At 41.0% G+C, this 15479-nt stretch overlaps 1 protein-coding gene across 3 annotated transcripts in view; it reads left to right on the top strand.

Annotated features, from left to right (window-relative positions):
- LOC110981209 (kinesin-like protein KIF27) overlaps window positions 1-13950 on the top strand; it is a 30690-nt gene extending 16740 nt beyond the window's left edge. For 2 of the 3 annotated variants that reach the window (XM_087131261.1, XM_087131259.1), the window contains 11 exons: window positions 508-648; window positions 1325-1429; window positions 2356-2489; window positions 2994-3074; window positions 3221-3329; window positions 3786-3923; window positions 4471-4634; window positions 6068-6198; window positions 7329-7413; window positions 7699-7754; window positions 7976-10558. In XM_087131261.1, coding sequence (XP_086987387.1) covers window positions 508-648; window positions 1325-1429; window positions 2356-2489; window positions 2994-3074; window positions 3221-3329; window positions 3786-3923; window positions 4471-4634; window positions 6068-6198; window positions 7329-7413; window positions 7699-7754; window positions 7976-8034 — 1203 coding nt within the window. In that variant the 3' untranslated portion in view covers window positions 8035-10558. Of the gene's footprint in view, window positions 1-507; window positions 649-1324; window positions 1430-2355; window positions 2490-2993; window positions 3075-3220; window positions 3330-3785; window positions 3924-4470; window positions 4635-6067; window positions 6199-7328; window positions 7414-7698; window positions 7755-7975; window positions 10559-12927 lie in introns of those variants that run through there. The other variant, XM_087131260.1, reaches the window with a different exon arrangement.
- The last annotated feature ends 1529 nt before the right edge of the window (window positions 13951-15479 follow it).

Genomic DNA, 15479 nt, shown 5'->3' with positions numbered 1-15479 from the left:
CCTTGTGATTGATTTTGTGTTTGGTCTTGTGACTGGTCTTGTGACTGATCTTGTGACAGGTTTTGTGATTGGTCTTGTTTCTGGTCTTGTGACTGGTCTTTTGTCTGGTCTTGTGACTGGTCTTGTGACTGATCTTGTGACAGGTTTTGTGATTGGTCTTGTTTCTTGTCTTGTGACTGGTCGTGTGACTGGCCTTGTGATTGATCTTGTGACAGGTCTTGTGACTAGTCTTGTGTCTGGTCTTGCATGTGACTGGTCTTGTGATTGGGTTTTTGTCTGGTCTTGTGTCTGGCCTTGTGACTGGTCTTGTGTCTGGTCTTGCATGTGACTGGTCTTGTGACTGGTCTTGTGTCTGGTCTTGTGGCTGCTTTTATGAATGGCTTCGTGACTGGTTTACCTTGCACCCATACTTGTGATGGTCTCAACTTTCATCCCTTTTACCCTGTTAGTCCCGGGTTCAACCTTGAACTCTCTGCCTTATCTTGTGCCGTTTGTTTTTTGCTCCAGGTTGTACTTGCCCAACGCAAGCTTCGTCAGGGTAGCGCCCACAGCGATGAGCACGCCAAGCTTGACGAGCAGAAGAAATGGATGGACCAAGAAGTGGAGAAAGTACTGGAACGTAAACGCAGAGTCAAGGAGTTTGAAGAAGTGAGAAACTTTTTCTTTCAGGCAAAGAAAAGGTTAAAGCAGAAATGTTAAACCTTGAGCTTGAGGGATTAAGAGATAATTATTTACATAAATTGGTTTTCGTTGATATTGTGTTGTGTTGTGTTGTAATGTATTGTGTTGTGTTGTAATGTATTGTGTTGTGTTGTGTTGTAATGTATTGTGTTGTTTTATGATGCATTGCATTACATAGCTATTTTGTGTTGTGTTCTTTTGTGCTGTAATATATTGCATTGTGTTGTGTTGTGTTATGTTGTTTTTTTGTTGTACTGAAAATTAAATTTTGTGCAAACTTGAACAATCTGTGGCACAAATGTTTTCGTTGAAGTAATATTTTTAAAGATCATCACAATATGGCACCATAAAAACCAGTTCATTTCATTGATTCATTTCATTTCATTGATTCATTTCATTTCGTTGATTCATTTCACTTCATTGATTCAGTTCTTTTCATTGATTTAGTTCATTTCATTGATTCAGTTCATTTTATTGATTCAGTTGATTTCATTGATTCAGTTGATTTAATTGATTCAGTTGATTTAATTGATTCAGTTGATTCATTGATTCAGTTCATGTTATCGATTCATCTCATTTTATTGATTCAGTTTATTTCAGTTCATTTTATTTTACTGAAAAGAAGTTTCCCTCCTCGCTGTAGGAGCTTGCCAAACGTGAAGAGATAGTTGCCAAAAAGGAACAGCTTCTGAGAGAAAAAGGCGAGCTGGAGATGAAGAGACTGCGCTCCAGTCAAACACTGACAAAGGTGCGTTGCAGGTGGAGGCTACAAGAGGCTTGGCGAAGGAGTAGTTTCTGTGGACTAGGGCCTCAGCAATTATCAGGCTATGCAATTAGTTGATCATTATGCTCCTTTGTGGGTTCCATTTTTTTTGGTTCAGTTCATTTCGACCCACCTTTGAAGGCTGTGAACCTGTGCAGATGACTTCATAAATGTATTTGTTCAGTTGTTATTTAGATGGTTAAACATTGATAGCACATCATGTTATACTTTCACGTTAACCTGACATTATCACACAGCCGTCTGTCAATCTCACAGTATGTACTCTCATTTAGTTTTAGTACCAATAGTAGGGCTGAGTCAATTCGAATAATTCGCTATTCAAATATTCAACCTTCAATTTGATCAAATATCCAAATATTCGGTCGTACCAACCGGCAGATTGATGATGAACAAACTATATACAAAATCAGTTGCAATAATGCACACAATTGTACATTATGATCACAATAATAGCTTCTCTTTCTAGGAGTATCTCCAGTCACGATTTAGCAAGATTTAACAGACTAACAGTAATTCTTGCCCAGTTGAAAATTTCCATTCCTTTTACATTTTTTAATGAATCCTGTGAGATATATTATTCTGTCACTTTTTATTTGAATCTGCTCTAAACAAGCCTCCATAGTGTGATTTTTCTTACTTAAAACAAAAGAAAATTCTCCCGTCCTTCAAATTTGGAAAATAGTATTCAAATATACGATCAAAGATCGAATACTCAGATATTCGGCACAGCCCTAACTAATGGGCACACAGTGCAGTGATAATCTAGAATATATACCCACAGAAACACCCCATCGGGATACAGTTTACATTGAAATTGGAACCTTGGTGGCCCAAGGATCCTTAGTTAAATTGCTGGTGTTGCAAGCCATTTTGTTTATCTGCACATTCAGGATTTGAAGGGGTTGTCCTCGCGGATCGAGAGTGTGGATAAACAACTGGAGGAGAGACAAGAGGATCTGCGCGTCAGCGTGGAAGCCGTCCACGGAGACATCACGGCAAACATCAAGGCTCTCAAGCAAGACAGGTACAAGCTGATGCCCCTCTTGTGGTCAAGTGCATTGCAAGCTTTCTCCAGTCAGCTAGTCTCAAGTGTAGAATTTGGAATGGAATATGAGCTAGGCATTTCTTGTGCCCGGGCACTCGGGGTTTGAACTGCATTCAAGTTGGGAGCTGATTTGCAGTTGACTGTGTTGAACTTGTGGTTGACTTATTGTTGAATTGTGACTGGTGATTAACTTGTGGTTGTCTTATGGTTAACTTGTAGTTGATGTGGGATTAACTTCCTGTTGACTAAGGATTAATTTTGGGTTGATTTTTGGTGGTGAGATTAACTTGTAGATGACTGGTGATCAACTTGGGGTTGACTTGTGGTTGAGTGAGACTGACCTTTGCTTGTGACATGTGAGTGACTTCGACCTAACGTATGATTGGCTTGTGATTTAATCTTGGTTTTCCTAGCATGTAAATCAACGACCTGATAAAGTTCCTTATTGAAGAGATCATTCTGTTTTACATTTCAACCTGGCAGAGATCGTCTTATAAAGCAGAGAGACGTCCTTGATATCAAACTGGGACAAGGTGCGCTGCTAGCCCCAACGGAAGAAAGAAGGTAGGAAAATTGAAGCTACTCCAACCACACTTATCAAATAGTTTATGCTATTCAGGATTTTCATCAGTGTTATTGCATGAAGTGTCTGCAACATGGCTGTATCGTCTTGTATTGTACTTTATCTGTGATTATATTTGGCTGTGCAGGTTGATTGAGTTAGACGAAGGCATAGAGGCGTTAGATGCTGCCATTGAGTTTAAGAATGAAGTCATCGCAAGCAGACAGCAGGAACTACGAAAAGCAGGCCTTGCGACCGTAAGTCGTTCTTTCTACTATAAAAGTACCAAAGCGTGACATCATTTTAACCAGGAAGTGTAATACAACCAGTGCATGTGTTGGTTCGTGCACTGATCATCATGCTGAAGGCTTTTACGTACAATACGGCTGTTTCACAATAGTGCGCCACCAAAAGTTTGCAACGCATTGGCCAATCACAAGGTGTGAAATCTGTCGACCAAATGCACATTTGGAAAGGGTCGACAGATTTCGTGCGTTGTGATTGGCCAACGCGTTGCAAACTCTTGATGGCGCTCTATTTTGAATTGCCTGTTTTGTGCGCTTGACATGTTAATTTTAGTATTTTTACACAGATAACACCTGACTTTCTGATATCCCATGGATCCTATGCTTTTAGTTGGAGAGTATTCTCAAAGATTTCTGGTAAATACTTTGTAGTGTCGCTGATGAGTGATGTACTGCTTGTGTACATAGATTGATGAAGTACTTTCAGCGAGGTTACAGTCACTCACGACTGCTGATGCAACTGGCCTCCTTGTCAAGTACTTTGAAAAAGTCGTTCACCTCCGGGAGACAGACAAGAAGAAGGATCTCGCCATTACGGAGATGGAGGTGAGATGAGACAAAGGATGCTGGGATGTATTGGGTTAATGGTTGCTAGGAGACTGAGGTATTGGTCAGATGTACATGTAGGCCTCATCTGAGATTGTGCCTTTTGGCTCCGGCATTCTGGCTTGAGGTGTCTGATGGGTTCCGTGTTTGCTCCGGAAGTTTCAATCCCACCACTGAGTGAAGTCTGCAACCCTAAATTCTTCACTCATTGGAGGATTGAGGAAACATTACAGAATTGGCTCAGAGGGCCAGAGGTAATCCACAGCTAGAGATAAAGCCGAGCTTTGAAAAATTGTCTTGTTACATGCAAATCTTCTTTCTACTTATGCAAATCCACGGGGAATATGACAAATATTGTCAAACACCGATAATAAAAGAGCTTATAATGGAATAAATTTTAGATCCCAAGTCTTTATACTCGTTTTCAATGTTGATAATATTGATCGGAGGCCCTTGTTATAACAAGATTATTTGTCAGTAAAGTGCCAAGGACATTGCTATAAAGTTGTTCTGAAACTATCAGTCATGTCTGTGATTGCCACATTAGATGAAGATTGACGAGCAGGCTCGATTGGTGCGAGAATTGGAGAACACGTTGCAGCGATCCACATTGGAGCTGGACCGAAAACTGATGGCCCAGCAGAAGCAACATGAGCAGAGAGTTCAGATGTTGATCAGACAACAGGCCGATGGGGACGGTGGGAACTTAAGGTAAAAGAACATCAGTTCCTGGTTTTGGTTCAAAGCTGGCAAACTGGAAGCGATATTTGATATAGTCGAAAATCAAGATTTTTTGGTCGGAATTGTGAAATCCTAGACACCTAGTAGATGGAGATGATGCGTGTATGTAACGTAAGGTTAAGAGCAGGATTTCTTGTTTGAGGGTTGAACAGAGAAAAAGCCTGGACATTTTGTCTGAAAGTGCTGTCCAAAATCCCCATGTCAAACTTGTTAACAATCCTGGTTTGAGTAAAACGATTGCGGTTACTCCATGGATCTCTTTCTTGAGTATGAGTGGTTCTGAGAAGAACCGGGGAATAACTCGATGTTTCCTTGTTTGTTTGGGTTTGAGGGGTTGGCTCCTTAAACACAATTTGAATAAATTAAAAAAAGTCTTTCCTCAGTGGAAGTAACCTGCCCGCACCTGTAGACATATTTCCATTAACATAATATCAGATTGTGTCTAGTAGGATTTTTTTGGTAGAAATTAAAAGCTGAGAAAAAAACCACTGGATTCCATGTCAGTGCGTCAACACTTGAAGAGGCACCCAAATAGTTGAATGTAGGCTTGAGTTCACGCCTACACTTGGATTGGATGGATGTGACATACTGCAGAGCTGGGGGGGGGGCTCTAATTGCTGAGACGCATGAAAGAACAATCGCCATACCCCATGCAAAATAACATATGTTCTTGGACCCACAATAACTTGTTTTGGGACATGATCATTCACAACTGAGTGAATCCTTGTGTCATCACTGTTCCATCTAAGGACATGTAGTGGATATCTGAAATATGCCAAGTGTGACAGTAAAGAGTTTTATTTAATACCTGTATCAAGGACCCCTGTACTGAAATAAAGGATGTGTTGATAATAATAGAGAGCTGAAGACGAAGGACTTGACGCTGAAATTATTTTACTTTTCAACCAAAAATGTCTTTCATGACAGTGCAAAAGGGGAATTAAAAACCCACGTCTCCCCTTCAGGATAAAAAGGATGACACGATTTGGAAAGCTTAAAGAAAAGTTGGTGTCACAGAGCATTCACAGTTTCTCATTCACACGGCTATGTTAGACTTTGTGCTGCGTGGCCTTGAGAATTTAGCAGTCATGTGCCTCGCATCAACCACTGGTTTGTCGTATCTTGCCAATCAGTTGGAAGATGAAGCAAGTGATGTTTTCTTTGAGAATGCTTAATATATATCTGTCAGTTTTCGTGGTGGACATGCGAGACTGAGAAGTTGCCCTAATGTATCGGAGACATATTCACTGTACACCTACGCAAACACTGCACATCTGAAGCCACGTCCTGTGCCTCTATGGCCCAGCAGCGTTTACCGACTGGTCACATGTTCCGTTCTAACCTAATAAACCCTCCATATCCTAGAAACAGCGTATGATGTATATTTTCTGGTTTATGTGCAGTGCCTATGAGAAGCAAATAGCTGACTTGGAGAAGGACTTGTACTACTACAAGAAAACCAGCAGGGAGCTGAAGAAGAGACTGCGCCAGTTACTGGCTGATGGTGCGCCCTCCACTGGACCCAATGGAACAGGTTCGTAACCACTTTAAGAACGCTTTTGCCCCATGTTGCCAGAATGTTCCAGCCTTTGTCTTGTGATTGCCTACTGTTTCCAGAAATTGGCTTTGCACAGGTTCTCTTTTTAGTATTTTGATTTAATTTTGGGATGGAGTTTGGCTTTGAAAGCAAACATTTTCTCCTGTGGTCATCGGAGGGATTAGCATTTGCCATGTGGTTATTGGAGGGTTTCAACATTTGCCATGTGGTTATTGGAGGGTTTCAACATTTGCCATGTGGTTATTGGAGGGTTTCAACATTTGCCATGTGGTTATTGGAGGGTTTCAACATTTGCCATGTGGTTATTGGAGGTTTTCAGCATTTGCCATGTGGTTATTGGAGGTTTTCAGCATTTGCCATGTGGTTATTGGAGGGTTTCAACATTTGCCATGTGGTTATTGGAGGGTTTCAACATTTGCCATGTGGTTATTGGAGGTTTTCAGCATTTGCCATGTGGTTATTGGAGGGTTTCAACATTTGCCATGTGGTTATTGGAGGGATTCAACATTTGCCATGTGGTTATTGGAGGGTTTCACATTTGCCATGTGGTTATTGGAGGGATTCAACATTTGCCATGTGGTTAATGGTGGGATTCAACATTTGCCATGTGGTTATTGGAGGGATTCAACATTTGCCATGTGGTTATTGGAGGGATTCAACATTTGCCATGTGGTTAATGGTGGGATTCACATTTGCCATGTGGTTATTGGAGGGATTCAACATTTGCCATGTGGTTATTGGAGGGATTCAACATTTGCCATGTGGTTATTGGAGGGATTCAACATTTGCCATGTGGTTATTGGAGGGATTCAACGTTTGCCATGTGGTTATTGGGGGATTCAACGTTTGCCATGTGGTTATTGGAGGGATTTAACATTTGCCATGTGGCTATTGAAGGGTTTCAACATTTGTCATGTGGTTATGGATGGATTCAACATTTATTTCTAGTCAGTAAATATGACTAGAAAGTCATATTTACTGGCTCTGCTTTCTGTCACTTTGACAAGGGTCACTTTGTGGATTGGATTTTCATTTACTACTAGTTGAAATCAAACTCTGAAAGGCACTGATAATTTTCAATAGCTCCTCTTCTCTCTTCCTGCCAGGAAATGATGAGGCGGACAGGAGTCAGGACACTAGACCAGCTGCAACGCCCGTCAGAAAATCAAGAAGAGAGGTCCGAGAACTGAGGTGGGTTGAAAATAATAGTCTGGTTCCGATCTTCATCAAAAGAAGTGTCAAGAGAGAAGATTATCTTCAGTTTCATATTTGCAATTTGTCATCAGAGTATTATGTAAAGTCCCTGATGATAATTATATATAACAGGTTTTGCCCTTACCCAACGTATATTAATAAGCACTGTTTGCTCAGTGCTTGTCCGAGAGCTTGCGAAAAAACCTCATAAGCTTACTCGGGTGGGACTAGTAACTTTTGAATTATTTTGATATAATTCTCATTATGTCCGTTCTGTGCCAGTGCTGCCGAGTTGTCCATTCGCAGGTCAGGAGCTAGCCAAGCGTCAATTGCTGCAGGTAGGTCGGTCAGTTTGAGCTAAAGAAAGTCAAAATCTCTTTCGCAGTGCTCAAAATGTAACATGCTTGACCAGATGTCATGATTTTTTTTTTAGCACGAAGCTCCTTTATAGAACACTTTCTGCAAATTGGAAAGGACCCTTTCTTCTCGATTACCTTGTTCTTTTTGAAGCATCGAACTGGCTCGTCATGGATTGTTTTGATTTTCCACTCCGCCACAGATTCCATCGATAGATCGCATCCGAGCAACGGATCTTCCTCTGTCAATCCTTGGAAGTAAGCTGACCCTCGGATGCAACTCTAGGTGCGTCAAGTATTATTCCTGTCTAGTTTTTTGCTGCCTGCTTTCATTATTTTTGACGCTGTACTTCCGTAACATTTGTCACTGTTTGCCATTCAACTCTTCAGTAGTGTGTTGTGTTAATAGATTGTACAGGTCCAGTATGTGCAAAGATCTTGTGACCGTATTAACGGTTAGACAGCCAAACTTGAAACGTTTTCAAAGTCAGGCTTGTTCTGTATTCTCTAAAATAGCAAATGTATCTCATCATCTGTTTATAAAACTCTAAATGGTATGATATGACCTGTATCAAAAGTTCGAAGAAGAAGCTCTAAATCTGTTTGACATTGTCTAAAATGTTTAACCTAAATGGGACCCAGTTTTCATGATTTGGACCTTGCGTACTCGACTTTGTTATTTGTAAGAAGTCATCGCTTGGTAGGAAGGCGTAAGGTGGAATTAATCACTGTCCCTGCTAACAGCCAACTGTGCTGTGATATTTGTTTGGACTTCATCAACCATCATTCTGTGTACGATTTGCAAGTATTTGCGTCGATGACCGCCTGAAATATGTTTCTGTCAGTTTGTCCTGAAATGTCCTGGTAGGACTGGTAGTTTGCGTGTGGAGTGGGATACTCCCAAATCGGGTACAGTTTTTGTGGAACTGTTATGCTCACTGTTTTAACGAACCAGACAGTATTATTTCGTCAAAAGTTTTCCTTCCAGGATGCCACGCATTGCACGTTCCTTTAGGTCAGAGTTTGGCTTTCTTTTGCTCCGCAGTGAAATTGTTTCTTACAATTTGGGGTTGTAAAATATGAAACCGAGCCTTGTTGAGCTGAATGAGTTCACCTGCAACTTGTTGCATGTTTTTTTCGATGCTATGAATCTGAATGGTGCCACCATGTCAAACATGTTAACCCCACAGACTACTTGTGGAGGAAAGCCATTGCAGTAAGATGCCTTGCTTAGGTACGCTGGCAGTCAGGCCACCTAACTAGACAAACAGCCAGGTCACCCAGCAATAGACCGAAACCCATGCTGTCTAGTCTGGCAGGCATTTTACCCAGCTAGCCTGTCAGCCATGCACTGAAATGTAATCGTCACCTCAGATGTTAAGTTCGCAAATCGTTGGACCACGACGCTTTATTACTTTAATTAAAATGACTATCTGTGTTACTCATGTTACCGTGACAAATTATGACTCGGCGTTATTACAGTATCATTTTTCAAATGAATCTTGATGATTGATGGTTCCAGCACAGTCAAGTACTTAAACCCATGTTTTATCATTTTATGCAAAATAAAAGAATGGGAAGGGGTGGCATATATTACACCTTTGAATCGAGCTGTGAATCTGAAACAAAATCACCTCCGTTAAAATACAATCTTTGGATTAAATGTGAGTACCGACACACTCTTGTTCCATGGTAAATATTGTGGTATGAAGTTGTTTTATGCAGCGATATACAGATTTTGAGCTGAATTTCTTATGCCCTGTCGAATTCGGGGAGTGAGGTTGGCATAATGGTTCTTCCTTTGCCTTCCACATCTGGGGGCTTAAACTGGCTCGGTTCATATATGTAGATTGGGTTTTCAGTCCTTACATGAGTCCGTGGGTTTTCCCCGAAACGTTTATCCGGGTTTTCCTCCCACCTCTAAAACTGAACATCTCTTGTCTTTTTCATTTAGTATCATCGTGTAATTGGTGCTAAATGCGCTGTTGGATGAACGGAAATAAATAAAATAAATGAATCCTCAAAATGCACTAATATGCGGGAGCCCATTGTCACATACTTTGTAAATGAAGCGATGAAGACGTTTGTAACTAGTCTTATGCCAAGTAATGGTGGATTCTACCATCTTCAGTCAGCTGCAAGACTTCTCCAGAACCTCTGGGTTGAAGTTGATAGATGTAGCAAGGGTTGGGTTGGCCAACAATGTTGAAGTTGCACCGAAAAGTTTAACATTTCTCGCTTTTTGTTTGTTTTGTAACTTAGGTCACTGAATCGGTTTTTCCCTGATTGTTATGTCAAGTCATTCATTAACGGATTAAGTGTGAAGCCTCTGCCAACCTCCTCCCCGACAGATCCGATTGCGTTAATTGTATTCTACCTAATGGTATTTATATATATAGAAAACCGAGTCTTTAAGAATATGTTTTGTGTTTTAACCAACTTGCTTAAACGTTTATATCTGTATATGACCTATCACAGGATCAGTCCGTCCATTGGTTGAGGTCCATCACTCAATGTAGCATTTGCTATGCATACTTAATGTTATTTGATTCCACATATAGTGTGAAAAGACACCCACTTTTATATCAAAGATAACATCCCGTGCTTTCCTTTTTCAGTGTGGTGTATTTATTTTGTGGGATAAATTTTACATTTGAGAGATGTATCATACACTGGATTGTAAATAATGTGAGGCATTTGGTTATTTATGTGAAGTGAATAGCACCTGGACTGATTTTTGGAAATTAAAGACTTTTTACACTTGTTGATAGTGTCATTGGACAGAATAGCTAGCCACTGATACCAGTGTGTCTATCTGAAGAAAATGCACACCTATGCCAGTGCATGATTAATATTGGCGATTCACAATAGTGCGCCTCCAAGAGTTTGCAACGCGCTGGCCAATCACGACGCGCGAAATCTGTCGACCCAATGCGGCCCTTTTGAGCTGTAATAACCGATAAACGAAATCACTCAAGAGATGAATTGTATTTTGTACCGAGGAAACCCCTTGAACTGTTTCAAAGTTTTCATTATTTTTTGCACATTGAATAATCTGACAACAGCTAAAATCATCAGCTTGATTTCCTATCTGAAGAGCCCTATCCTGAGGCCTAGTGGTTGGGTGCGCCCTTAAAGCCTGTTTAATAAACCTTCCACACACAGACCCAGATATGCAGGGGTTTAACGGGCCCAGTTCAGAAGAAGGTATTTTTAGATAATCACTGCGCATGCTCAGCCCATTCGTCATCATTTTCAATCCTCATTTTGCCATTTCTTGGCCATATCTGGGACTGTCAGGATTATATGTTAGTGAAGCATTTGATATAAGCAAAGAGGGACGTCAGCACGGGCAGAAACTTCTATGTCCTAATTTAAACTTACCACTTTTTTCCTTTGTTATTGGTTCTTTAGTGATTCAGTGCGTTGAATTTTATCGCTCAGACGATTTGCGTTTAGGATACAATATTGCATTGTCTTTAAAGATGACGGCTTTATTGATTAAGTTTGCGCCCAAAGTGACATCGCGACAAAAGCGCTCATCGGGAAATAGTTCAAAACGGCGAAGGACTGGCACCTTGCAAAGGAAGAGAGAAATTAACCCGGACACAGGCCTCGTCACAGTAATACATTTCAGAGGAATAGTTTCACCCATGTGAATCTTAGCATTAAACTCCGCTGGTACAGTTTCATTCCGCTTGTACAATTCGTGTATTCGTCTGCGGCCGTGGGCAATTATTCATTCAATGTATGCATCTATCTGGGCTGGATTGCTACATAATGGATTGTTTCCTGCAGTCCGCGTGATTAGCCTGGTTCATTGTCTCATCAAGGCGAGCCTGGCAAGACAGGACAATATGTCATCATCCGTCCCTCATCATGGTCATGGGATGCCGGAGCGGTATAATGACTAGGGCTCAAATGATGAGGATATGTCGTCGTCCAGACAAGCCGACGGTGAAGATTCGAGGTGAACGATACCTAGACAGCAGGACCCAGTTTGGTTGAGTTGCTACAAGAAGAGGATGGTCAGGCGCGCTGTCGCAAATTGAAAGCAGACGCATACTACAAAGTCTTGTGTAGCTCCGAATCTCCTCGCTTTTCTGGCGTCTGGATGCTTTTTTGAAAATCGTGCGTGGTAAATGTAACTATGGGCTTGGTAAAATCAGCTTGGAACAAGTCGGTAGAAATATAAACAGCATTTTGTTTGTGGCTGACTGTTATTTGTTGCGTATACTTTGTCCAGCACATGGGCGGTGGGTGGGTGTAAAAGAGCACCTTTTTGAAGAAGCATTCATATTTTGTGCGTGTGAAAGTTTTAAGCCGAGTCGGATGAGACGTTCTGCAGTCTTTGTTGTCATTCTGTAATCATCGTCATTGACTTTTCACATCGCCTTCCGCTCACACGTTTGGACGTAGTTGGCACCTTTTCAAATTTTTCGGCATAGGGGCCTATTTGGCAAACTGTGTCGAAAAATGACGATCCTCAAGAGTCTTTAATATGCCCACATTTGGTGAAATTCTACTTGCCCCCCCTCCACGGATTTTGTAAATCAAATATTAATAATACTATTTTATTTATCAAATATTAGCACTAAAACCCTAATAAAACAACGCCACAACACAAAAGCAAGGATGCAGGAACCGCGATTGAGACTTTTAATATGTTTTTCTCCCCAAGATCATGTTGAATATTAAAGCCCAAAGCCGCATTCGCTTTTGAATTTACCCTCTGACACCAAAAGTTGGATTCGCCGCTGGGCACGAAGCTACTAACCCTGCAGGGCGTGCGGGCCGTTGATTCTAGAAAAATATATTCGGCAGTTGGAATTTCTGTCTACAGTTCAGATACTTTCTCTGGTAAAATAAAATTGCCAAAACTTAATCATTCCGCATCCGTGAAAGATTCCAAGACGTGATCTGTGTCGGCGTAAGTAGTAGGCCTATTTTAAGAGAATGACATACAAAATTAACAAAATGACCCTTTCAAGAGGTTCTTAAATTCCGTCAATTGCTTCCAGTGCATGTCAATCAAAAATGAATTTCAAAGTTGGTTCAAGTTGATAAATCTCTTAGCTGTGCTGTATCTGCCTAGTCTCTTACGGTAGAGCAACTGGGCCGAGTCTAACTACCGTGCATCCCCTCTCCTGCCCAGGATATTACGGCTCTCTGGAATGCCTATCACCCAGCCCAATGCCATAGGATTGCCGGCAATTAACGACAAGTCGGGAGAGCCACCGCGACAGTGACTCGGCCCGGGCAAGAGACCGGCAGCAAGACGAGATGAGACCTAAGCAAACAGAGCCGAGGCGGGACGTGAAGAGCAAAGCAAGCGGACTCCGCTGGTAATGAATTCTGCTGATGAATGACCAAAGGTTACTTGGTATACCAAGATTACAGATTGACTCTTGGAGAGGAAATGCTGCCCAAATCAGGATGCAAGATAGCTGATGATAAAGGACAATTCTATCAAGAAGAGGGCTGACGTGGTGTATTCCGCGAATGGGGTCAATAATAAACAACAAAATACTGTCTGACAGAGGAACACAGAGGAATAGATGATATACACGTGATTAATCAGTGTTGCTTGTAGGAAAAAAAATGAAGAAGTCAAATTAATGAAAATTTTGATATACAAGTCTTAATATGCTGGTGAAGGTAAACCATTTAAGACAGTTGTTCGGAGAAGAGGGTCCTTTCTTGTAAAAAAACAAGAATTGGGAATTAAGAACAAAGTTTTAAGACATTAGGAGAAACAAAAATATCGTTGCTTTGCTATCAAACACAAATTACAAATAGTTTAATCTTGTTATTTTTGAGATAACTGATTAGTAACTGATGATATTATACTGAGATGGAGGAGGAAGCCGAATCACTCCTCTGGACCGAGACCTTAGTCCCCTCCCATCTGTGGCAATGTTGGGCTACATAAACCTGATTCGGCATCAGCAGATTAGTGCCAAATTTCAGGTGTTTAATAAAGGCCCTTTCGCACCCATCCTAAAACACGAAGTACTACCTGTGCAACACACTTTAAGAAAAACAGCATTTTGATAGTTCATCAAAATCCGCTGTTGGCAAAATATACTGTAAACACTACACCAGGCCAATTTGTATTTGCCGTTTGGCAATTAAAAGGTACAGTCCGTCATTTGAAGCTATCGAAAACAGAACTGACGAAATTATTGTTGAAAAGCGGGCGCCATTCAAAACATATAACTCGGCAACTTGTCAAATGAAATCAAGATCCTTGAATATTGTTGTTTCAATATTCAGTGGGCTAAAACTTCATCGGGTTAGTTGCTAGGCACTCTAATTTGCATTTGAGCGCTTTTGTTGCCTCAAACGAGTGTAATGTACAAATAGAATATGGTGGACTGCGCCTTTAAAATTGACATGCTGGCCTTGACGAGCACGCGTCTATTTGTTTATGCGGAACGTCAAATCCAGTCAGTAGAATTGTTTGAAGGTGCCAACATATGTTTTTAAATGGGCTTCACAATAGCCATAACGACTTTTATCAAGGCTGTTCTATGATTGAATGCCAGTCGAGAAGACCTTCGATGAAACTTACGAGTTTTTCCTGCATAGCGTGAGCACAGCTTGAATCTGTGCTCGAAAAACTGAACAAAAAAATTGGAAAAAGTTCCGTCCTTTTTTAGAATTCTAACTCAGCCGAATCTTGCACAAACGTTACCTCCTGCGGTCCACTTATCTTTTCTTCTTAACAAGGGTTCAGGCTGTTATAGATTTATTTTTGTTTACATTTGTACATCTATGTTTTCCGAGGTAGTTGAACTAACAGGAAATCTAGCTTGCCAGAGTTTTCGAACCTTGAAGTTTTACCCCTCCCCCCAAAAAAAACAACAACTCAAAAATAAGTTTTGCTCTGTTTGGTTGCCAAACATGGGCCACCGCAGCGAAGCGACATCCTCAACCTGAAAGCGCAACGTCCGATCTGTCAGATTCTTCTGTGTTGATAAATATGAATTACCGAAGGCAAGCATAGAGTAAGTAACAATCCAAACAGAAACCTAGCCAGATTGAAACGATGAAATTAGCTTTCTTTACGGTCTCATTCAAACTACGATCAAGCTCATAATCTTTCTAATAATTGTTTATAGCAGGTGACAAATTAGTACAATCGTGCCGACCTTGCACAGTGAGTCGACTTTGTCGACAAAAGGTATCAAGCGACATCTGTCGAAAATATCAGAATTCAGCGCACAATCTATCATCTCCTGGCTTCAAAACATAACTTTGGACACAACTAGTCCTCCATACCACGAAATGTCGGACTTATCGTGTATCCCTTGTTTTGGGACTTCGAATGGCGCATGTATAAAAAATAATTTCATGTAAGAAAAGGAGCGTAGCATCTGTTGCAGCATGAGAGAATTCGAGGCTGCGGACGCAGCTGCGCCACTCGGCGGTCGTCGCTGACGTGTAAAAATGTATTCTACATTGCCACACATCCATGGTAATTAAAGTTGGATAAAGGTTGCTGGTGTCATCTGTCCTTTGCCAGTGCAACTGCAGATGATGGAACAGGTGATTCATTTTCTACTTCTTATGTTAATGATAAATCCCCACAGCCAAGTTTGTTTCATCTCATTACAGTCTCTCCCTAGTTGTTCTAGTCGCCTCTTGATAACACTTATTTTCTCGACACGCACATCAGTATGCATCTGAATACTCAGGGCGTGC

The sequence above is a fragment of the Acanthaster planci genome, linkage group LG21 (genome assembly GCF_054643075.1).
Source record: "Acanthaster planci isolate LZ-2023a linkage group LG21, COTS_SCS, whole genome shotgun sequence".
Taxonomy (NCBI): Eukaryota; Metazoa; Echinodermata; class Asteroidea; order Valvatida; family Acanthasteridae; genus Acanthaster; species Acanthaster planci.
Note: the sequence above shows the minus strand (reverse complement) of the source record. Positions and strands in the feature narration are given on the sequence as shown.